Raw genomic sequence first — 25,964 nt, forward strand, 5'->3', positions numbered from 1 at the left:
AGTTAACCTACAGACTTGAAATAACCAGAGGGAAAGCCACTCTGAACTTGGAATATGAAAAAGGACTGAAAAATGTAATAATTCATTCAAGAAATGCAATTGTATTACTAGAATCCCACCCCAACATTACAAAGCACTGATAATACTTGAGGCCCTGAACAGTTGTCTCATGGGAAAGACTCAGAATTGACACTGTCTCCTTGGTATATTAGTTCACTGTTTCTCAAGCACTACAGTTCCTTTTCCAGTGTAAAGTTCATTCTCCAAAATAGTTTATACAACCCCATGAATCTTCATCTCCTACTAATTAGTCTAACAAACCCTTCAGTGGAAATAGTACAGAGTTAATATGAGCCCCATTCCCTGCAAAAAGTATCACAAAACCTGAGTCAATGAACTATTACAGTACTTCTTGTTCTGAAAAATGCACGCTTAAATGTACCTGTTGTAAGTTCCTGTTGCTTCAACAAAATACTTTTTATTTCTTTCAACCATATCATCTTCATATCTATATTCGAAGCCTAAAAATTTTTAAAAGGGGAAGAAGAAGAAGTTTCCTTTAAAAAAAAACAATGTAATTTGGTGTATCAAACATAAACCTGAATCTGAATCCTGAACCACCACATTCAAATTCTAACATTTTGATTCTTTGGACTTCTAAGAAGCAAATAAGTAGCCATCATATTAGATGAAATAATAGTCAAACCATTTTGAGCCCTGGCTGGTGTGGCTCAGTGGAATGAGTGCAGACCTACAAACCAAAAGGTCACTGGCTCGATTCCTGGTTGGAGCACATGCCTGGGTTATGGGCCAGGACCTCAGTTGAGGGGTATACAAGAGACAACCGATCAATGTATCTCTTACACATTGATGTTTCTCTCCCTTTCTTTCTCATTCCCTTCCCTCTGTCTAAAAGTAAATAAATAAAATCTTTTAAAAAAACATTTTGAAATTGCCCTTAAATAATAACACTCACAGAAATGTGAAATAAAATCTCTCATTTTTCTTTGTAGGGGGGTTTTTTAAAAATATATATGTTTTTACATTTAATTTCAGTAAAATAAAACAAGTTCTACTTTTTCTGAAAAGACAATCAATCTGTCGCAGAGTGATTTTTTTCATAGTTTCTTTTTTAAGATTTTATTTTATTTTTTTAGACAGAGGTTAAGAGAGGGAGAAAGAGAGACAGAAAAACATAAATGTGTGGTTGCTTCTTGTGCACCCCCTACTGAAGAACTGGGACCTGGCCCCCAACCCAGGCACGTGCCTTAACTGGGAATCAAACCGGAGACCTTTCCGTTCACAAGTGGGTGCTCAGTCCACTGAGCCAAATCAGCCAGGGCAATTGCAGAGTAATCTTGATGGTGAGAGCATGCAAGCTTCCTTAAATAGCTCCCCATTACTTACAAGATAGGTTTGTTAAAAGATAGCAGGAACCCTGGCCGAGTGGCTCAGTTGGTTGGAGCATCATCCTGTACACCAAAAGGTCATGGGTTCAATTACTGGTCAGTGCACATAGCTAGGTTGCAGGTTCAATTCCTGGTACACGCACATATGAGAGGCAGCCAGCCTATGTTTCTCTCTTACATTAATCTCACATTAATGTTTCTCTTTCTCAAATCAATAAATATATGCTTGGGTGAAGATTTAAAAAAAGGTAGTAGGAAGTCTTATAGTTAAATCAAACCAAGAAAACACTTTACAGATTGTAATCACCCAGTACAGAATTGAAACAAAGAAAAAACCAACACTGGGCACTTTCAACAGATAACAGCACATTCACCTATGACAAGTCCTGATACAAATATTGAAATGACAACATCCTCTTGACACGTTCTCATTTCTCTCTCCTTCCCTGAAACAGATTGGACCTTATAGCATATCTGGCCACGGCTTTAACTATAGTCTTTAGAAACAACAATCAAGTCTGAATCATCACATCACCATGTTTTGTAATCAAGTACTCTCCGAATGTCAAGCATAAGAGGAACTCAGAACTAGTATCAATTTGTAACCCTAGAAACTTGATGGGGAGAGAGAAGCACCTGCCAAGCTTTTGGCTATCAGCTAAACCTCCTAGTGAGGCTGTGAAAACTTGAAGCCCTGGAAAGCACCATAAACATATCTCAAGTTTAAAAAGTCACTGAAAAAAATATTTAACTACATCACAAAAAATAGTAACAAAACAATATTTAAGTGACCTATGTGAGAGGAATGAGAAGTTTTGTAATATAACTAGAGCAATTTTTAAATGACCAACCTGGACAATATAAATTTCTTCCTTCCCACCATACCAGATTTCAAACTTGCGGTTATCTCCTTTTACATGTTCAGTGATTCCAACTTCATCCATCTATAATTTATAAGTCAAAATTTTCATGAGCATTTTATTTTGAATATGAAATGACATTACACCTACCCCCATCATGTTCTAAATGAAACAGAATTTCTTACTTGGAAAAAATACACATTTTATATTCAAAGAACATGAAGTGGTATTTTGATCACAGACATGAATATCTAAACATTCTCACTGATTTATGCACTTCTAGTACAGATTACATGCTCCATTCCAGTGATTAAAACAAAGGTTATAAATCTGAATATCCAAGTAGTCCATCTAAGATTGAATTGTGTTATAAATTAACTGTATAGTCTGAAAACAAATTATTATGTCAAACACAGAAGTAAAAGTAATCAAATATCAGTGTAAAAGGTCACCTAAAATTAATTTAAATAGTTCTTTTTAATAATCACTTGCAAGATAAGTTAATCTTGTAGGTTATTACTTATCTATACAGATACCCTACGAGTTACAAAGATCTGATTTATATGGGGCAGGGGAAAATCAGCCAGGTACACAAGGAACGCCTCTATTTCCACCAATCTCTTAGCCTCTCTAAAAGACAAACAATTTGTCATGGGAGGATGATGTCTTCTTGTAGCTAGTGAAACTTTTATACACAATATCCCTTCCTTACCAGTTTTTCTTCTCCTCCCTATAATTGTGCAAAGCAGAACCCTTTCCATTTTCATTCATTCTGTGCTACTATAGCGTGGTTAATTCCATTTTGAACAATTTTACTCCCTTAGTCCCCTTCTGCTTTCTTTTTTTTCAATTCCTTCCTCATTATCTAAAGGAATATCTCACACTCTGTTCCATTTATAAGCCCCACCAATGACCTGAATCAGGGCTGATAAGCGGTAAATGAGTGGATCAAAAACTGTGGTACATTTGCACAATGGAATACTATGCAGCAGAAAGAAAGAAGGAGATCCTACCCTTCGCGACAGCATGGATGGAACTGGAGAGCATTATGCTAAGCAAAATAAGCCAGGGGGTGAAAGACAAATACCATATGATCTCACCTGTAAGTGGAACCTAACCAACAAAACAAAGATGCAAGGAAAATAAGACCAGAGACATGGAAATAAAGAACAAACTGTCAGTGACCAGAGGGGAGGGGGAGGGAGATAATGGGGAAGGAAGGGGAACGGTTGTCAAGGAACACATATAAAGGACCCATGGACAAAGCCAAAGGGGGGTAGGACTGAGGGTGGGAGTTGAGGGTGAGTGTGGCAGGGAAGAGTAATGGGGGAGAATGGGGACAACTGTAATTGAACAACAATAATTTTTTTAAGTAGTGCTAATGAGACCTTCATATCAAGGAAAAGAAAAGGGATTACTAAGAAATGATATAGAACATACAAATGCAAGAGCTTGTGACATCTACCCTGAACGTTGTCAGAAGTTACTTTCAGAATGCCCCAAAACATCTTTCTATTCCTATTCAACCACTCTAACCTACTTTTGCTCAAACATCAGAATTTAAGATAAATAATAATCTCATATTCAATATCTATTTAGATTAACTTTGCTTCAGTGCATGATTTTGTCTCAATAGCATGATAAGGTGGAAAGCATGAGGGCTTCAGAGTCTAAGAGGCCAAGGCTGGAACTGCATGTCTACCACTTAGTTGCTATGTGTCTTGGTGCAAGTTGCTTAACCTTTCTGAACTTCAGTTTCCTCAACTATAAAATGGGAAGAAAACCTATTTTCATGGAGGTGATATAGGATTAAATAACAGGCATTAAATGTCTGGGTCATATCCTTAGCTTTTTAAAGTATTAGTTTGCTTTCTCAACTTTCCCTTATTTGAATTGCAATAGTTTTTGTTATTTTTCATTGCACATATCTGGCACATTATAGATTAAACAGACTTTTTCAAGTTACCCTGGAAATCTATCTATTATATTTATCAGGCAATATTGTTCTCAGTTCCAAACAATTCACTTACAAATGATCCACTGGTATACAATCCATTTGTAATTTGTGGATTGTATATATTTCCTCAAATAACAAAACATAAAGGCTTTATTGAAAGGTTTCATTAAATGTTCACTCTGTCATGAGTATTTACTCGGTTGAGAACCAATAGGCAGAATTAATGGTCCAACTATATGAGTATACTTATATATAATATATTATACAATAAATAATATATAATTAGGCTGATTCCACAGTTACACCTGTGGTCTCTGCTTTATCCTTTATATTTTCATTGATGATTCCTGATAGCTCTAAATATGTTTTCTTTATTATAAAGCATTTTTTCGTCACTATTATCAAGTGTTCAGAGCCCCAACTTTTAACCGAATTGTCTGCAATGAGGAAAGTGTGAAGATGTCAACTACCTTGTTAAATGTCACCCAGTGCGTGAAGAACTCTGGGATTATAACCAGTAACTACTAATATTTTCCCTCCTTTTCATTGAATTTAATGGAGTGACACTGACTCACAAAACCATGCAGTTTCAAGTGTATAACTCAACAAACATTATCTGCACACAGCATTGTGTACCCATCACCCAAAGCAAAGTAACTTTCCATTCCCATGTATCCCCCAAAACAACTGCCAATCTTAAGACTTTTATTTACATCTCTGGGATACAGTTTAGTTATTTGGGGGGGTTAGTATTATTAAGAGATTGATCTCGAATCACATTAACAAAAAATGTAGCTAGGCTTAGCCCTGGCCGGTGTGGCTCAGCTGGAGCATTGTCCTATACACCAAAAGTATTCAAGTTCAATTCTGGGTCAGGGCACATACCTAGGTTGTAGGTTTGATCTCCAGTCAGGGCACATAATGGAGGAAATCATTCAATGTTTCTCTCTACCATTGACGTTTCTCCCTCTCTCTCTCAAATCAATAAACATATCCTCACGTAAGGATTTAAAAAAAAGGTAGCTAGACTTAAGTGCTATGACGCATTAGAAGCAAGATACTAGGTATAAAACAGTAACATGGCTATATCTCAAAAAGAGTTTTTGAGATCAAAATAAAGGAAATGAAAATTATAACAGAATGCAATTAATATATATTAAAACTACATGTGCACAGAACATTAGTATACATTTATCAAGAACACACAAACTGAACAATATGCATCAAATAAATTAGAATGGTTGCTAGAAGGGTAGAAAGGAGGTAAGTGTGGAGAATGGGGATTAAAAAAAGGAATGAATGAAGGAGTGAAAGAATGAATGAACAAGAATAGGCTTCCCGGCACAGTATAGTGATTGAGAGCATGGACTGTGGAGCCATCTGACCAAATGAGTTAACAATATTTATAAACAATCAACAGCCCCTAGCACATAGTAAGCACTATGTTGGTTAAATTTTAAAAAAAATGATGGCAATAATAAATGCATAAAGTGAAGGCTCTGAAGAACTCAAATCTCTCCATCTGACTAACCTTAGGGACCTATCTCAGGGACCCTCCTTTGCACAGGAAAGGTCAAGTTAAAATACAGCACACAATCATTATAAACTACATTGTCAGGCCAGGGAATTGCAGCTTGATATGATGAAGCCAAGGCAACAGTACACTGACAGTGAGAGAGAAGTTGCTCCGCCATAGAGAGCACCTGCATTGACCCTCTCCACCAAGTGGAAGACTTTGAAACCAGTAACCCAACTTTTAACCTAACACAATGACCAGTAATGCTAGCAATTATCTGATTCTGGAATCTCGTGATAGGTAAGGAAGAGGAAGTATGCATAGTGTGGCTTAAGAAATAGCCTCACTTCTTTCTCTATGAGAAGCATCACCATTTTCCTAGTAACCCTAGTCTAAATCCTTGCAGGCATCACTGATTAATCTCTTTTATTACAGATACCAAGAATTACTGGGGAACCAAAGAAAAAATCAGACTCATTTTTTTTCCATCCAATGTCAGGTATTTATTTCCTGTATCTAGTAAGTCGTCAAGCCCATTTGTGTACCTTCTCCACAGTGAACACTGTAGTTTGAATTTTCATGATGTCATTACCTGAAACCAGTCCCTCCTTACTCTAATGTACTCTAGAAATATTCTGTTGGTGGGTCCATCATTGTGACAAATTAAAGGTAACATGAAAAGTCAACACAGCCCTGACCAGGTGGCTCAGTTGGTTGGAGCATCATTTCCACACACCAAAAGGTTCGATCCCTGGTTGAGGCAAATATGGGAGGCAACTGATCCATGTTTCTCTCTCTCTCTTTCTTTCTCTCTCTCTCTCCCCCTGACCCTTCCTCTCTAAAATCAATAAACATATCCTCAGGTGAGGATTAAAAAAATATTAAAAAGTTAATACAAACAAGAAACACTTAGATATTAACTAAGTCACCCCACAAGTGAACCAAATGGATTTGGGACAAGCACGTTTATGAAGGTCAAGTACCTTCCCAAGAAATAGGCATTCTTGGTTCTCAACCAGTTTTTATTAGACCCTTCAAGATTTGAGGGGCTAGGAGGTGGGTTACAAATATCAAAGGAGCAGCTGGGCATCTGTTATTTTAGAAAGTGAGAGTTTTGAAGAAGTTGTGACACTGCTCTGAGTTCAGAAGCTAACAGAGTAAATGGACAGTAGGAAGAAGTTGGAGTCCTGACCCTGGTCAGGAACCTTGTTAGGAAAAGCATGGAACTGGTGACCCTCTGGGAAGAGTGAAAAGCAGGGCCTGCTTATCTAGCAGCCTTCTGACACAAACACCTCTGGCCTGTCTCAGGACACTTTGCTCGTCCTCTTTATTACTGCTGATAAAAATGTCCTCACTTCTCAAATATATGAGGGGGACCCAGAAAAAAAACACAGTTTATTTATTAAAAAACTGTGTATTTATTCTTACATATTTAAACTTCAGTCACCTACAAAGTAGTCTGCATTTGATGCAATACACCTATCGAGACATTTTTTTTCCACTGCTCAAAACAGTATTTGAACTCATTGATATTGATGTCTTTTAGTGCTTCTGCCGTTTTCTGTTTCACCTCTTCCACATCGGCAAAACGTTTCCCTCTGAGGACTTTTTTCATCCAGGGAAACCAAAAAGAAGTCACTGGGGGCGAGATTGGGTGAATAGGGAGGGTGGGACACAAGGGTCATGCAATTTTGGTCCAAAACTGCTGAACACTCAGTGCAATGTGGTTAGATGCACTCATAAATCACCCATCATGAAATGAACAAACGCACTGAGTCTTCAAAAAAAATTCACTGAAGCTGAATGCAGCCTCTCACAACACCACCACCTGGTACACTGATACAGACGGTTCCCAGGGCACTCATCTAGCAGGAAAAACCAGTACTACAAGGGGCCTGCCCTCCAGAAGATAATTCAGGTTTTCTGGGGGGGGGGCAGGTCCCCCCTTTATACAACTATGAAAGAACATGCTCATGCAAAATAACTAAAATGATAGTTGTTGGGGAATCGAGGGTAAAAAGTTTCTCTCTTTCCCAAACTTTTCTCTAACAAATGCTATATTGCTTTTATAATTTAAAACTTGAAAGATAAAATTAATTCAGTGCCAAAAAATCGAGTTCACCAATTACAGACTCATATGAACTGGAAGTTCCTCTTTCAAAATGTCAGGCCCAGCTGGGAATATCATTGGACTGCCTGTGACTTCCTCAAACAATATTGCTCTCATTTTCACATCAAACTAGTATGTAGAACAGAATGGAAGTTTGGGTTATTGGAGAGAAGAAACTCATTTCAAAGGATAGGACAAGATAGGTGTGAACAGGATCCAGCTGTAGGTATGTTTGAATACCCAGGAAGGCAGGTGCTAGTGAATGGAGGAAGGACACAAAAAGGAAAGTGGGGATTCACTAAGCACATGTCCATTTTTAAATTACACTTAGGAAAATAAACTGTTTCCTCCTAGTCTCTTCTGTTATAAAGGCTCCCTGTTACCAAGACCAAGAAATCCACAGAATACCAGCAGTAAGAGTTCTCCTGGGGAAGCCAGGTCCCTTCTCATTATTTCCAACTGCCAAGCTCTGCTCTCCCTCCCTCATTTCAGGCAGAGAAGTTCTGCTTTACCTAACTTCTGTATTAGACTTCTACTTAAGATTTCATAGGTTAGAGAAATGGGTGGGGCAGGCGGGGAGGTGTCAAAAGGAAAAAAACTTCCAGTTATAAAATAACTTAAGTCCTAAGGATGTGAAGTATAGCATGGTGACTATAGTCAGTAATACTATAGTACATATTTAAAAGTTACTAACAGAGTAGATCTTAAAATTTCTCATCACAAGAAAAAATATTTAACTATGTGAGGTAATGGATGTTAACTATGATTATTTTGGTGATCATTTCACAATACATACAAATATCAAACCATTGCTGTACATGTGAAACTAATACAATGTTACATGTAAATTATACCTCAATTAAAGAAAGATTTTATTTAAACAAAGGGATGTGCCAGTAAAATATAAAAACGACTTATTTGAACTGAAAAAGTCCACAAACATGAAAATATGTGAAAGAATGTTGCATTATACAATTCAAATTGTCTTACTTTTAAAGAGTGCTTAAAACTGTACGATGGGTATCTCAGAGAGTCTTCCCCACTTTCAACACGTCTTTTACAAAAAACAATGGCCTTTTCATACAAGAAAAGGTGCCGCTGCATTGGTTTGAATCTAGCAAAATCCTTCATTTTAGTAGCACCTTTTTTGTGGCCAATCCAAACACTGAATGCACCCTGTATAATCATCTTGCCCAGATCATTTAAGTTTCCCTAGAATGGAAAATCAAAACTGATTAGCACAAGGCAGAGCTACATTCAGATTTCTGACATCAACACTGCAGCATTTAACTTGAACTACTAATACCCTGAAGCATAACTGATAAGTTATTAAAATTTAATCATAAATTTTTACATTAAAACATGACATGTGTCAAATAGTTACAAAATCACTATGGAGTGGGACATCTAAGAAGCTTCCTTTCCCCTGGCTTCATGTCTCCATGTGGAGGTAGTTGAGATAGGGTAACTCCCCACCTCTTTCTCGGTCCTGATTGGCAATGGGATCAACTAGTCCAAGCTTCCTCATTGGGTGGAGGAAACTCTTAAGATTTGATCTTTTTCTTCTATATCTATCCTGGACTAGGACAAGGAGCAATTCTAAGGCAATATATCTCGTTAGAAGACCTAAATATTCCTTCAAGTAGGATCAGCCAAGGTCTAGACTTATGACTAGGCTGTTACGGACAAGGGCAATGTCACAAATCCACTTGGCTAGTGATCTGAAGCCAATTCTCCACTTAGCATTATCAGTAATAATGCTGGCATTGAGGTCTATCTCCATTTGTCTGCTTCCTCTTATTTCTCAATTGGTTCCAGGAGAGGAAGATAGGGGTATGAACATGCTTACCCCTTAAAGCTCCAACAATCATTAAAATCTACTTACAATATAGCCATTTATTGCAATCTGATGCATAGAGTCATTAACTGACTTCAGTAAATCCAGCATTGTGTCAAGTGCCTCCTTTAATTGTTCATGTCCTTCACAGTCTTTGCTATATTTTAATAATTCCTGTAATTATAAGTCAATAATTAAACTTTTATAAATTAAAGAAGCAAATTGTAGGCACATATTAATAGCTGGAGAAAATGAATAAAGTTTTGGCCAACATGCTTTCAAGGAGGAATTCAAATTAATGTCACTTTTTGGAGGAGGTTTTTTAATATGTTATTTGGCACATTATTACTACATTTAATAACAATGTCAAAATTGGAGAAGAAACGGAATATTGACTAAACAGTGTAAAGCAAAGAACTTCAATGCCTTTGGAGCTGAAGAACAAAACTTTCAGGACATTCTAGAGATTAGTTTGTAAAGCAATTATAGATTTTTTTGGTCCTCTACATACAACAATTTGTTTTATTTATTATGCATAGACAATAGAACATTGTGAAAATACATTGTAAAACAAGCTATGCTGTATTCATAATTAACACAACATTTCACATTACACAAGGGATGTACCATCTTCACTTTCAATTGAGAAGACCCGTGTGAAATGTAGTTGCAAAACTCTTAAGAAATATTTGCTTGGTTCTTCTTAACAACAATAAAAGTTCTGCAGTAAATGTGATACATATGTCATTGTAACTTGTATGGATAATTAAATAGCTAAAAGGATGGCACATATTCTCAGCTTTATGTCTATGCCTCCAGTATTGGAATAGCCAGTGAATCAAAGGCTACACTGCATCGATCCTACTGCAAAATCTAGCTTTCACAGTCATTGAGTCTACCTATTTCTATTGCTTCCTAGTCAGCTACTTCATTTTTAATGGCTTTGGCACATCTGACCAAAGAAGTAAGTAAAGAAGCAAATGTTTAACGTACTTACTTTCAACAGTAACTGATATTTAGTGAGTCGTTGCACTGGTTTGAGTAAATAAGAATCCAGGCCAAGTCTGTGTTTTAATTTTCTTTGGCATTCCTGTCATTAAAATATAATTATAAATGAATTTAAATTAACACATATACCTGTGAAAATGCCAAGTGATTAGACCCAATGCATGCTGATTTCTTAACTCACAAGGCAAATTCACCAGAAAATCGCTGTTATATATGGTATGGTCATTAGAGGCAGAAAATTCTGAAATTTCAAAGGCTACGTTTTACATATAAATTCACATTGATGTGGAATGTTTAAAAAGTGAGAAAACAATGAGTGACCATAGATGAACATTGCTCAAATGTTTTTCAGTATATCCAAGAAAATTAACAAAAGGCTCAGCTCCATAGGCCAAGGCCCAGAAAAGAAATAGGCTTTACTGAATGTAAGTCAGACTGGGCATGAGAAGAGTTTTTTTTCTTTTTTTTAATATCACAAGAAAAATACAGTCCTCATCAACTGGTGCTGTATTTCATTTAATTATTGCCTCACTGCCACTACAAATATAAGGGTCATGACTTTGGGTCCTGGGAACATTGTAGGATCCATAATAAGGACCAGATGGGGGCTGGATAGGATGAAGAACTGCAGAACACAAAAAGAGTGAGAGAGATTATACCTATGTAAGATCCAGGACCCCCTTTTGGATATGGATAAAATCCAATATATAACCTAACTCAAAAAATTATCAACTGACAGAGATGGTGGATAGATGCATGCATTTACCTCTCCTCACTCATTAAATCCAACGAAAATGATAGAGAAGTTATTTTTACAAGGCAAAATCCAAGTTACAAAGATGGGAGAGGAAAAAACATTGACAAAATTTGGAAACTGGGAACCAAACTGACAAGTGTTAAACAACTGAGCATATAAGAGAAAGTGAAGCGGAAGTTGACAGAGGGAAAACTCAGGGAGCAACTCAGTTTATGATATAGAACACTTTTCCCATCTCCACAATGAATTACAGACACCAACTACCTCTGAAAGTGGGAGGTGAGGGCAGGGTTTGAAAAAAGATGGTTGTTGAAAGTCTGTTTAAGAAGTAATTAAATACGCCCTGACCAGCATGGCTCAGTTGGTTGAGCGTCATCCAGAAAAGCAAAAGGTCTCCAGTTTGATTCTGGTCTTCGCACAGGCCTGATTGGGGCATGTGCGAGAAGCAACCAATCGAAATTTCTCTCACACATCTATGTTTCTCTCCCCCTCTTTCTCCCTCTCTTCCCCTCTAAAAAAATATTTTTAAAAAAAAAGAAGTAATTAGATACTAGCAAGTGTTGGTAAGAGTGTGAAGCAATTGGTACCCTCATACGCTGTTGGGAGGAATGTAAAATGGTGCAGTAACTTTGGAAAACAATCCAACAGTTCTTCCAAAATTAGAGTTACCATATGACCCAGCAATATCACACTCAGTTATATGACCAAGAAAGATGAAAATATATGTCCACACAAAAACTTGTACACAAGAGGTGGAAACAACCCAAATATTCATCAGCTGATGAATAATAAAATAGGGAGTATCCATACAATGGAATATTATTTAACCATAAAATGAAATGAAGTACTGATACATGCTACAATGCGGATGAACCTCAAAAACATTATGCTGAATAAACAAAGCCAAACACAAAAGACCACATATTTCATTATTGCATTTATATGAAATGTTCAGAATAGGCAATTCTATAGAAAGTAGATTAGTGACTGCAGAGGACTGTGGGTATTGGAGGAAAATAGGAAGTGACTGCTAAAAAGTTATAGGGATGTTTTGTGGACTGATGAAACAGCTTGCGATATATCACCCAACAGTGAGGGCCATGGTCAATAAACCCACATATACACAGGAAACTTCCAATGAGCTTTTTAGTGCATAGTCTAATGTAAGGGGACAAACAAGTATAATCAGACTTTGAGGAAAGTATCTAACATGAATAATAGAAATGAAGTGAAGGAAAAGAAAAGCAAGCTGAATACAACAGAACCTATGCAGAGAGGATAAAACTATTTTTAAAAGAAAAATCTATTATTATTATCCTCCTATATATATAAGTGAAAAAAAATGAATCAAAAACTGAGTTCTATTAAAAGAAACATTGAGAGAACAAAGAAAGAGTAGAGGGTCTTCAAAATTAAAAAACATAATGGCAGAAACAGAACCCTTAGTACAAGCACTGGAAAGACAATTCCAGAAGCAAGTCTAGAGCAAAAAGACAAAGAACTAAAAAAATGGAAAGAAAAGATTATCCAATATCTGTACAACAGATATTCCAGGAAGAGAGAACTGAGAAAATTGTGTGGAGAGAACCCAGGAAAAAATCCAAGTAAATTTGGATAAGAGGTTCCAAATTCAAAGGGATCATCACAAGACCAGCATAATGGATGAAAATAGTGCTAACATTATGGCATAGCACTGTGAAATTTCAGAACCTTGAGAATAAAAGAAATTCCCACAAGCTTTTAGAAAAGGACAAAAATCAGGTCACATGCAGGAACAAAAATCACAATGGCATCAAATTTTGAAACAGCAACATTGGAAGCTAGAAGACAATGGGGCACTTGCCTTTAAAATTCTAAGGAAAACTATTTCGACACAGAATGCTATACCTAGCCAACCTAGCAATCAAGGGTTAGGGCAGAATAAAAGCCCTTATCTGCCATGCACACTTTCTCAGTAAAACTATTGGCGAATGTGTTCCACCAATCAAGTGATTAAAAGGAAGACAAAGACAGGGCACCTAGGAAATAGAGCCTATGCAAGACACAGGTGAACAGAATCCGCAAAATGATATTCACCAACATCCCAAGAGGACAGCTGCATGACAAGTCTAGTGAGTCTAGACAAGTAGGCCGGAAGACTCCAAAAGAGATTTATTCAAAATGAAATTCAGTTTAAATTCACTGAGAAAAGATTCATATAACGCTTACACTGGGAAAGTCTGGGGTAGAATATGGATAAGTACCTAGAAGATTAAGTGAGTAAAGAAAACAATTGCAAGAAGAACAAAGACAAAGGAAAAACAACCAACTTATGGCACATAATTCATCTAAGCATAGAAATCACAGGGTCTTAATAATTTAACACCGTATACCATCCTAACCAAAATTATGATATAACTATAGTCCATGATTTGGAGGAAAAAAGCATGTATATGGGTGTGGAGGGGCAGATGGGAGTAGTGAAAGAGAGCTAACTCCTCATCTTCCATAGTGGGAAGTAGCAATATAAGCATGATATTGCAGATATGGAGGCAAGTACCAAAAGAAGTAGCAAAAATTGCTGAAAGTGGTTGCCTCTGGGGAGCAGCGTAAATGTGGGCGTGCGCGCGCGCGTGTGTGTGTGTGTATGTTTTGGGGAGGGAAAAACTGCTCTTCAATCAATATATGCATATGTGGATTAGAGTACTTAAAGTAGAAATTGAATTTATAAATAAGAAATATCCCAGTATCTTCCAGAAAGAGTATATCCAAAACCTGAAAAATTACTATACCTGGAAAAAGGCGCATTCTGAATACTTCTTCCAAACTGCCTCTGATCTGGGCTTATTCTGACAATACTTTGCATACATCTGAAAATCAGCTTTCTGTGATAAAAGCAAATTCAAACATATTACCAATGTGTGACCATGTACTTTTCTTATCAAGAAAGGCTGAGCAAGAGTGAGTGTGGCTAAGCACTACAGGGAATGCGGCCGAAAGGGCTGCCACATAGGCAGCAGGTCAGGAAGCCACTTTGTAGTCCAAGAACAGCATGCCCATCGGTCCAGGTAGATGGACACATAATTATCCCAGTGACTTCACAGCTTCCACTTACCAAGTTTGAGAGTTAGAGGGAGAAAAACCTTCTCTGCATGTACTATAAAAGCAGACTCATTTTTTCACAACTGTGAGCTAACAGGGTACCAAGAAATATGCTCTTCCTATGCTGTTAGTCGCCCGATTCCCTGGTGAGTGAACTCGTAGCTAACTTGCAAGGCCCTTGGTTTATCATTAGGACATCACCATTGTACCATAACCCACTAGGTATCTGCTCATGCTATACTCTCTCCCTGGAATCATCTTTATTTGACCCTTATCTAATGAGCTGCCTCCTACTCGCTCTTTAACATTCATATCATGAGTCATGTCTTCTATAAAGCTGTCATTTATAACTCCAGTCTATGTAAGATGCACCTCTTCTTGGCCCCTGTATGTCCCTTTGTATATCTCTAACATAGCACAACTCACAGTGTATACAATGAATTCCCTGTTTTTCCTCCATGAATAGTCTTGGGCTTGGTACCCACATAGCCTAGTACAGTGCTTGGCACTTAGGAGGCTCTCAGTAGATGGTTGTTAAATGAATGAACATATCAAAAGGCATTAATTAAACTAATACTGGTTGCCAAGAACTCTGCTAACCTTATGAGAGGTACAAAGATATACAGGATATGGACCCTGCCTCAAAGTGTTTTCCATCAAGTTGGAGTTTGAATGCATGTAAAGATGCATAGTAAATGAAAAATCCCCAGTGAGTAGCACAGTCAATAAGTCCTACAGGAGTCCAAAGGAAGGAGAGACTGCTGTCGCTTAGGGAAGAATTTGGACATAGTTTAAACGTGTTTAAAATTAGGATATGTAGAGAAAGGTAACAACATAAATTACTTTCTTAACCGTATTATTTTCTCAGTCCATAAACACTTTCTGAGATATCTATTAGGAAGCTTTCAATAATCACTCTATCCAATTGACTCTCAAATTAAGACAGAACTGTTATTGCAGGAACAGGAGGAACTAGATAAACAGAGAACATCCTGAGAGGAAACTCCAATGGAGGAGAGTATGACTACAAAACTTGGGAACTCAATCATATTAACTACACTCCTGGGACATGGAGAAATGAGCCTCTCTGAGTGATCTCATAGAATAAAAATAACAGGCAGCTCTCTGTTTTTGCAAAGTTCCTGTGATAGATGCCTTGGGTCTGAATGCCAGATTACATTTGATTCTACTAAGACTTCACATGTATTTGAGGGAAACTCCAAGGCATCTCTTAAGCTAAAAATTAACCAAGCCAAGAATGGTTGTGTGAAGATGATCCCAACTCTCACATCGTCATAGAGAGGATGGTCCTTAAACTCCTGGGATCACCCAGGGGTCAGTGGTCACAAGCTGAGCCATTGAAGCATTTGCTAGCACAGAACACAATGGCCATTTGCATGCTCTTGATACCCCATTGCACCAGATTCTGTAACAAAACCTAGTTTAGCATTAAATACTTGCTGGAGTGATGTGTCTCCTCTAAAAACATAAAGACATAAAAAACAATACCTACCTTGTCTCTAAATCTGTTCTTATAAAATGAGCTGCTATTTTGGTGGTCCATATTTACATATTTTTAAATAATAATTGAACTAACCCTTTCCAGGAAACAAAGTCCCACTCTTTCTGGAGCATCAGTGCAATTTTCCAGACTGCTCATGAAAAAGCTATGAAAATTTCAGAGAAAGAAAAGAATATATTTTTATGTGAGATAAATTGGTCAATTGCCCTTTAAATAATATCATGAAAAAATCAATTTAGCAATTACATACTTGTTATGGAATTCATATATTTCTGCCATATTTCCAAAAAGAATATCCTTTTTATTTCTCAGGAGAGGTGGCATAAGATCAAACATCTCTGGATTATCCATCTCCTCTCTATAGCCCTACCCAAAATAAATACATTTATTCAGTTAAAAATATTCACATTAACAGTTGGTTGAGCCACCAAAGGTGGAGGTACAGCAAAATGTATAGGGGATTAGTGGGTGAAACTGTATGTAATTTTTTACATTCAAGGCTTCTAGTTCCCAAATTGATCCATTATCATTTTTTTTTTTTTTAGAAAGTAGGACAAGGAAGTGAAGGTTTTCCACTCAATGGGTAGAACAAAGTGACAGCTCTATGGCTTTTACAGTAGTTTATAGAGTAGGAAACAAAATAGAAACCAAGTATGAAAAATTATATTGCACCTGGTTGGTGTGGCTCAGTGGATTGAGCGCCAGCCTGCAAACCAAAGGGTCGCTGGATTGATTCCCGGACAGGGCACATGCCTGGGTTACGGGCCAGGTCCCCAGTAGGGGGCACACGAGAGACAACCACACATTGATATTTCTCTCCCTCTTTTTCTCCCTCCCTTCTCCTCTCTCTAAAATTAAATAAGTAAAATATTTTTAAAAAATTATATTACAGATCATCAAGAAGTGTTTAGGTGTTTTTGGACCAAATTCATACTATGACATTTGTATGAAATTAATGTTGTTCTCCCATTTTTGATTCTTTACATCACATTCTCTACATAGCACCATGGGAATAATTTGAGCAATCTGCTATATCCCTAAAAGAACAGCTTCTTCCTTCTGTAATAAATTGTGAATCCCCAATTCTCATTCCTGAGAGAGAACCTGAATACACAGATCTGACAAACGTGCAGCCTCACACCATAATAGAAATACCCACTGCTGCCATGTGACCATGAAGGAAGGGTACAGAAGGAGAAGACTGCCCTGAACACTTCCTAACAGATGTAGCAGGGAGCATTCTGGAAAAGAAGGGAAAAAACAGTGAGTCTCTTACCAACAAAACAGTAAACAGCTCACAAACATACACCTTCTCGGTCTGTATCAGCTCATTCAGGACATGGCTAAAATGAAAAAAACATATATATCAATTATTTTATCACTTTAGAATTGTATCATAATGTTTCAGTTATTATCACTATAAGCTGTCTAATGTAAAACCTGTTTACTCACAGGAACTACCAATGGTTTTAGTTTTATTATCAAAACATAAAATTAATTCTATGTTTCCAGAATAAATACCAACCACAAGATTCTAAAATATATTTAAAAGAAATGGGAGTGGGGCACATAAATTATTTTTAAATTAAAAAAACTTTATTTCTAGCTCACTAAGCTTCAGAATCAATTCACTAAATCCTCACAATCTCTACTACTAAAAATCTGGAAATAGTTTTTTGGGGGGCAGCACAGTTTCTGAGTTATCATTCCCTCCCTATCTCTCCCTCCCTCAAAAGAAATATTAGCATTTTAGGAATAATTTTTCCCTTTTTTGAGTAATGTTCTGAAATTTTCTAAGACATTAAAAGGATTGATCATTGTGGTTTTCCCAAGAATAAATCATACTAAAGTTTCTATAGTAATTTTGATTACTGTCTCCATAAAATAAATTTTCCTTCCAATGTCATTTCCAATTGACATCATATTTATAATTCATTACCTCATTCCCCTAAAAAAGTAACTCTCAATTTAATTTCTTTCTTTGGCCTCTTTTTTTTATGATTTTTACCCTTTAAGCATTAACATTTAATAATCATACACATACACATACACACATACACACACACACACGGTGGGGCAAATGTAGGCTTACAGCTGTGAGTTCATGAAACACAGTTTATTCTTGTATTAACTTATTAATTGTATTATTTTCCATACAAACAACTGTACATCTACTTTTTCCCCACCTTGTATATGTCCATATACACCTTGCCCTAAAATACTGGCTACTTACAGCTCTATGATATAAAAGTTAAAAGGTGGACATACTTATGTCTGGATTTTAACAAAATATTATAAAAATGAAGAAAACAGTAATTATTAATATTTATAAAATAACATTGTACATATACATAATCCTTTGTAGTTGTTGGAACACTGTCCCATTCACTCGGACCTCTTTTACATAAGAGGAAACTAAGACTCTGAAAAGGTCTAGTTAATTTTCAAGTCACATAAACTGAGCATAGATTGGCCAGGCCTAAATCCAAGACTTATGATATCTCATCTAGTGCTCTTTTCATCACACTCCGCATAACCCCATACTGTGAAATCAAAACCCCGAGTATGTCAGCCTTGAACACTGAATTGGTGACTGCTACTGGTAGATTGTATATGAATGTCTGTTAATAAATAAAAGATACTTCTTTAAAATATCCAAGCTATTGTTATTGTCCAAACTGGAGGATTGACCAGAACTTGTCTTCTCCAGACAATCATGCACCACTTCAATCTGAAATGATGAAAATAACTTAAATTAGCATCTAAGTAGGTATAGTTCTCCTTCAAGGAAATCAAGTTCAAATTAATTTTTTCTCTAACTTTGTAGATAAATTGAAAAGTATGACTATTATTCTTTCAGACATAACTGATAAGCACTGGTAAAAAATGTTTTGAGTTGCCTAAGAGAACAGATTTAACATACTAACTAGAATTTATTTTATATATTAAGTCATGTTTCATCATTTGGCACTTCGGGAAAATAAGGCTAATTCAAAAAACAAAGCTGATTGTGCAAATAACTAAAGTTTATTCACTGAAGAATCAAAATGACTTTTTAACCTTAATGACCTTTGATGGAAACTTTTCTAGAAAATATTACATGAATCCTTGAATTCTTTAACCAAGGATGCAGAACATCATTGGCCCCTTTCCCACTGACTCAGTGGCATTAATCCTAAACATGAATGACATGATAAAATCTAATTGTAGACTCCAGGGCTAGTAAGATGTGCAGAAGTGTCTGTTTCTTGGAGTGGCTGTAACCTGTTCATCTATCTCTGTTCCCTGCCACATGTCAGTTTTTGCCACAAGTGATCTCCCTGATCCTCAACTGCTACCTTATATGCAAACTCTATGGGACTCGGTCTGTCTTACTGAGTCAACTGCATGAGATTTATCACAAAATGAGGTTATTTGCTCTTCAGAAGCATCTAAAGTATTCCTGGGATCCTGGTTTCATTGGACAGCTGAGATGTGTGAGAAAGCCTAACCTCCAAGTAAACGTAGCATTACTTTGCAGCAACTAGAACCCAAAATGAAGTATGGGATCTATCAGCTACAAAGCATTTCCACAGAATATGACCTACTTATTACAAATGCAGGTGGAGAAGACCGAACATTTATTGACTACTTTATGTACAATACATTATGCAGGCATAGTCCTAGCTGTTTAACACACATCATTATATCAAATCTCCACCGCAATTTAGCAAGCTATGGCATACTTATCCCCATTCTACAGATGGGAAAACCGAGGCTGAGAGGTTTAGCAAGAGGGCCAAGGCTGCATACCTAGTAAATGATGAAACAGAGTCAAGTCTATGGTCTGCCACCAATATCATGCTCCCTCTTTAAGAATGTGCTTTGACTTATGTCTGCTCAATGTACCAACTGTTATCGTTTTAATACTGTAATTAAGACTGACAATACTGCATACTGCACTTATCAGATAGGTATACATCATTTAGTCCCAAAGGGTTTCTAAAATACAAGTTGGGAGAGTTCTGAAACACAAATTTATATATGTAAATATGTATGTAAATATGTAAATCTTTTAAATATGTAAAGATTGTGCAAATCGACTTGAATTGGAATAATGTGTGCATTCTGGAACCAGGCCCACCAGCTATAAATCTCACCGAGAAAAAGTACAGAGCCACAGCTTCCCATTTTTTTCTGGGAGATATGCAAATGAATACACAGAGCAGAATGTTATGGTAGTTGTGAGTTAAAACTAGAACCAAAAGACATGTAAAACTATGGAGTTTGGCATTCAGCCTGTTTCCTTCTTGAAACCAGAATTTGTGGCTGTAAAACATGATAACCAGGCATGGTATGTCAGTATAGGCCATTCACTAACCTGCTGATAACTGCATAAAACCCTTAGAACACTACCATATGGACCATATGCCACACATTATTCAAAGTACTTCACAAATATCCGACTACTTTATCTTTAGACTAATTCCATGATGAGGGGTATTCTATTATTATTCCCATTTTATAGATAAGGAAACTGAGTTCCAGAGAACTTACCCAATGTTATACAGCCAGGGAGTGATGGAGCTGGGATTAATAAACCAGGCAGACCAGCTCTACAATCTGTATTACTATGACAAACTGCCTCTTAGAGATAGATTCTTGTCCTTATTTACCATCAAGAATACACAAAGAAAATATAGGGTGTTGCAGTTATGATGAGGCTACTCTCTGCAGGTACCAGAATATCATGAATAACAGAAAGGGAACTGTGCATTTATTAAGAAATGCATAAATGCCTTTTTTGAGGCCAAAGTATGGTCCGTTAGAACTTGTCCTTTGTCCATGCTTCATGCTTGCAGGACTAGACTGCTTATGAAAGAGGTCTTTTATAACGACAGGCAACCCTTATTTAGGTTTATTGAGGTGAGGTCGGGGGAAGAGATGCTGGAACTTACATGAGATATTCTACAGAAATTATTCTGAACTTGACCCAAGACTTGAGAAACTGCTCATACATCTGGGGATATGCCAGGACTGCAATTAGACACAATGCAATAGCAGCTTTTTCTTTCAGATGAAATAGGCTTTGAAATGCACAATACTGGTTGATTAAATTAAAATATGGTTTAATTTCCCATACAAATTCTGCAACCACAGCAATAAAGCCAACTTTGAATTAATTAATGATATTTACTTTTAAGTTCCTCTGACTTTGTTTCCAACTCTTCTTCCCTGGGAGAGAAATGCGAAAGAAGAATTTCAGACCAGAATGAAAATCAACACTTTTAATAAAAATACATGAATGTTTGCTAAATAGAGAGATAGTAAGATTACAATGTCTTTATACTATTAGTATTTTTTAGATCACACTACGCAAAACAGTTGACTGGTTAAACTTAAGAATATGATCTCAACTTCTTATTGAGTATGATTTTGCCATGTATTAACCCAATCTCTCCCTCATCAAACATTTGCTTGATTGCCAAGCAAGCATGAAGTGAGGTGTTACTACTCATAATTTATTTGCAAATTTAGTGTTCATTTTGACACACAAGCATTTAATCATATTGCACATATTTTCTTTTCCTCCTTCACAGGACCCATGGCAAGGCATACTCGGGGAAAGGCTATGCTTTTGTTTTCTGAATTTTATACTTCACTTTCATTATTTAAAATATATTTCATTTATAGTTTTATATGTATATAATAATGTATAAATATAAATTAGGCTTACTGGAAATTATGATATAAAATCAATTTCTCAATAATTTCCTATGCCCACCACTTTAAAGCCACCTGATATAGAGATCTGAACTGATTAGCTGGGTCAGAAAGAGTTTTGAAAAAAAATCTAAATTTAACTAATAATTATAGCGTTTATTTGGCACTTACAACATGCTGGCACTCTTCTAAACACTACACATGCATTTTCTTTTTTAATCCTCAAATTACTCTAAGAGATAAGTACTACTTCTATCCCTGTTTTAAAGATAAATAAGTTAAGGTTAATATCTTGGCCCAAAAGCAGAGGTGGTATTCAAATTCAAACCATCTACTGTCAGAATCTGTGTTTCTAACTACGATATAAAACAACATTTGTGAAGCATGTTAAAATGCTAAAACAAAACAAAACTAAAAACAACTTCATCAACATTCCAAGCTTTAATCTTTCTGTTCTTCCTGTTTAATCTTTTCTTTTTTTTTCTGTTTAATCTTTCTCTTCTGTTTAAAAAGGGTGAGCCCCTATATTGTTAAGCGAGGAGTCCAGATGTTCCGACAAAGCCCAGGGCATGGTCCACTCAAAGACTAGGTCGTTTAAGCTCCTAATTCTCAGGGCTGCTGAAAAGGCTGCCACCCACACAGGCTGCGTGGATCTCTCCTCTCCATGGAAGAAACATCGTTTTTGTCTTTTCCTCCTCAGCAGGAGCTATTGCAAGGCACACTCAAGGAAAGGCTATGCAGTTATGTTCTCTAAATTTTATACTTGACTTTCACTTATTTAAAATATATTTTATGTGTACATAATCATATACATATAAATATAAACCAGACTTACTGGCAATTATCATATAAAATCAAATTCTCAATAAATCCTGATGTCCACCCCTTCAAAAGCACGTGATATAGAGATCTGAACTGATTTATAAAGGTAACTTAGGGAGCTTCACTAATTAGCTGTACTAATTAATTATTGGCAAATGCATTAAGAGATGAAAAAGGAATATTGACGACTTACGAGGAATGCAACTTTTTCTGAAAAGCAAGATAGATGAATTCATTCTTTTAACAATGAAAATATGTATATAAAAGTATTGAGTGCCTATACTATACGCCAAGCTCCATGTTTGGTGCTAGGCATACAAACATGAATTGCACACAGCCCCTGACCTTACAGAGGTAACAGTCTATCAAGAGAAACACAAAACAGGCAGTAACACTAAAGCTGAGAAGAAATGAAGGGAGGACCCGTTATCACATAGCTTGAATATCTAATTGAACTGGGTACAGGGGAGGAGAGGCAGGAAGGAAAGGCTTATCTAAAGGGGAACGGGAGAAGGACGGGAACAGTGTTCCTCAGAGAGAACAGTATGTGTGAAGTCCAAACACAAGATAACTAAGGGCATCTCAGAAGGGAAACAGGGAGACTGCTGCAGTTGTCAAGGCAATAGATGATATAGATTAGCTTGGATTAGGTAAGTGGCAGTGAGAAACAGCAGTAAAAATGGAAAGCAGTGGACTTTTTGGACTGATTAGAGGTGGGGTATGAGTGTCAAGGTGGAGCCAAGGGCCTGGGAATCAAGGTGCTAATTCACTGGGATGCGGAACATAGGAAGAGCAGTAGGCTTGCAGCAGAGAAGGAATCAGTTTGCGGTGTACCGAGTCTGAGTTGTCCACAGGAAGTTCAAGGATGCAAATTGTAAATGCGGGATTAAAGATTAGGAGAAAGATCGAGACCACAGGTACAGATTCAATAGCTCAAACCACATTTTACCCCTCATGGATGATGTTCTTCCCTAACTTCCCTCAGTATTAAATGTTAATTCAACAAGTATTTATTACATCCTGCTAGGTGCAAGCAGGCACTATGCTAGGTACAGGATTCTATTTGATGCAAATTAATAAAAATTAAAAAGAGCCCTGCCTGGTGTGGCTCAGAGGATTGAGTGCTGGCCTGAGAATCAAAGGGTCACCGGTTCAATTCCCAGTCAGGGCACATGCCTGGGTTGCCGGCCAGGCCCCCAGTAGGGGGCACTTGAGAGGCAGGCACACAATGATGTTTCTCTCCATCTTTTTCTCCCTTCCTTCCCCTCTCTCTAAAAATAAATAAATAAAACCTTCCTTAAAAAACTAAAAACAAAGAACAAGAACAGTCTGACTTGTTTTATGAAACATTAACACCTATGTTTTGATTTGACTGAAACTTCTGTATCTGGCTCAGTAATTAAAACTCTTGAAGAATTATTTGGAACTGATTCTTATAATCCCCATTATATAACTCACAGAACAATCAGGTAAAATGAACAATGTTTGTAGCAAAAATAATGCTTTGATTTAATTTATAAACCATGATGGACGATGAATAAAATCATTTATCTAACCATGTCATTTATTCACTAAGCTGCCCTCTTCCTCATAAATACATTAGGCAGTCTTAAATTGCAGAAAATCTAAACTACTCCCAACAAACAGTTTTATTCTGGATGACACAGGGGTCTATAAAATGAAAGAAAGCTTGATTTATTTTAGCATTGCTAACTGTTTCCCTTGTTTTCTTTTTATGAGTGGTCATTTGATGAAAGAGCATAATCTACATTTTATATAATCATTTGCCAAGGCTAAGTTTAATACAGAGAGAATAATCAGTGGTTATTATGAAAAAGAAAGTTTATTGTAGGCGAAACACAAGAATGAATGCTGCTGGTTTTAGAAGCCAAACCGGTGTTTCATGTACACAAATTGAGAAGAATGTACTGATGAAAAGTAATAAAGATGGGTTCTTTTCGGAAAAAAGCTTACATGCTTGAAAGAAAGAGCATCCAACTCCCACTGCAGAAAGAAAGTGTAACACCATTATCTAAGAATATCAGACAGAAAAAAAATGCAACAACACAGAACAGAATACACTTTTAGCAATTAAATCGGTAAGTGGGATTTGGAGAGTCTTTTCAGAACCCTGTTCCTCAATCGTAGGTGTGCCACTGCCGGAAGCCTTTCAAGGAGCCCGACTGTTTAGAGGACTACAAAGCAAGAAGCCCTACTCAGAAGGATAGTCTGGTTTACTGAGTACTTCTTATATTCTACAGTTTTTTCACAAGAACTCTTTGAAGTCAGTAGGTGTTAATGTTCCTATTTTACAGAGAAGGAAACTGAGGCTAAAAGAGGTTAAGTGAACTGCCAAGGTCACATAGCCAGTAAATGAAGGCAGAAGTCTGAGATCTTAGGAATATCAATCTGTTCTGTTTTTATTCTCAATAGTTATTGGTTTTTAGCCCCTTATTGTTTTTTTCTTTGTTCTTTTTACTTTTCCCCAGTATCATCTTAGTCAATGTTCTTCATTTATGGGATTGTTTATAGTTTTATTTGTGAATATATTTTTATATTTAATAACTACTATTTATATAACTTGGATCATCTTAGCCTAGCTACCTGCTTTGCTCACTCCTTTTTATTCTGATCTATGCTGCAGCTGAGCTGGACTTTTATACTCATTACACCTGGCTCAACCTTTCTATGAATTTCCAAATAGTTCCCATATATTAATAAAGCCTCTGATTCTCTCAGATCAGAGAGACCAAATTTAGTTCCATGTTCACTCAACTTACTTAAGGCTCCAAAGCCAAATCTCTCCCCCCACCAACAGGCCCTAGAGGCAGCTCAAGGTAAACCTTGGAGCAATAGAGTCACCTCATTTCCAGACTAGTTCAACATCACAGTGAGGATAATTATTTTATCCCACAGAACATAGAAAGGAAAATGTATATTACATGATTAAAATGAGTCAATGAAGACTAAGACCAGAAAACAGACTCGGTCACAGGTAATTACCAGCAAAATTATTCTACTTACTGTCACCTATTTAGAAAAGGCAATCCATTCTATTACCTAAGCCCTTCACTTACTATAAGCTTATAAGAACCAAGTTATAGTTTATCGAGGTAAGTAGTAAATAACTATGCATGAGTGTGTGCAGGCACACATGTGTACCAGTTTCATATGCCTTCCTCCACCGGCTGAAAAAAAGCATGAATTTGATGCTGGGACAAATGTTCACACTCACTGCAAGGCTGGAGTATTTGGTGCAGCTCTGCATCATCCTGTGCTACATCAGATCATTACTGTGGTGCTGTTGTACAACAGTGTCGACCACAACTCCTGCCTTGTGCAATATTACTAAACATGATCAAAGATGCTGAAATAACATTGC

At 36.7% G+C, this 25,964-nt stretch overlaps 1 protein-coding gene across 1 annotated transcript in view; it reads right to left on the minus strand.

Moving 5' to 3' along the window:
* Window positions 1-25,964, minus strand: part of MCF2 (MCF.2 cell line derived transforming sequence) — a 71,556-nt gene that overhangs the window by 11,204 nt on the left and 34,388 nt on the right. Inside the window, exons 13-23 of the mRNA XM_054579528.1 lie at window positions 21,234-21,271; window positions 18,700-18,788; window positions 17,334-17,400; window positions 16,308-16,423; window positions 16,133-16,202; window positions 14,226-14,318; window positions 10,687-10,779; window positions 9,738-9,863; window positions 8,843-9,064; window positions 2,261-2,353; window positions 443-521 (exon numbers count right to left, since the gene is read on the minus strand). Of these exons, the coding sequence (XP_054435503.1) occupies window positions 443-521; window positions 2,261-2,353; window positions 8,843-9,064; window positions 9,738-9,863; window positions 10,687-10,779; window positions 14,226-14,318; window positions 16,133-16,202; window positions 16,308-16,423; window positions 17,334-17,400; window positions 18,700-18,788; window positions 21,234-21,271 (1,086 nt within the window). The remainder of the gene's footprint in view (window positions 1-442; window positions 522-2,260; window positions 2,354-8,842; window positions 9,065-9,737; window positions 9,864-10,686; window positions 10,780-14,225; window positions 14,319-16,132; window positions 16,203-16,307; window positions 16,424-17,333; window positions 17,401-18,699; window positions 18,789-21,233; window positions 21,272-25,964) is intronic.

Source organism: Pteronotus mesoamericanus, unplaced genomic scaffold (assembly GCF_021234165.1).
Source record: "Pteronotus mesoamericanus isolate MK-2021 breed Mesoamerican mustached bat unplaced genomic scaffold, CSHL_Meso_final contig_55, whole genome shotgun sequence".
NCBI classification, from domain to species: Eukaryota; Metazoa; Chordata; class Mammalia; order Chiroptera; family Mormoopidae; genus Pteronotus; species Pteronotus mesoamericanus.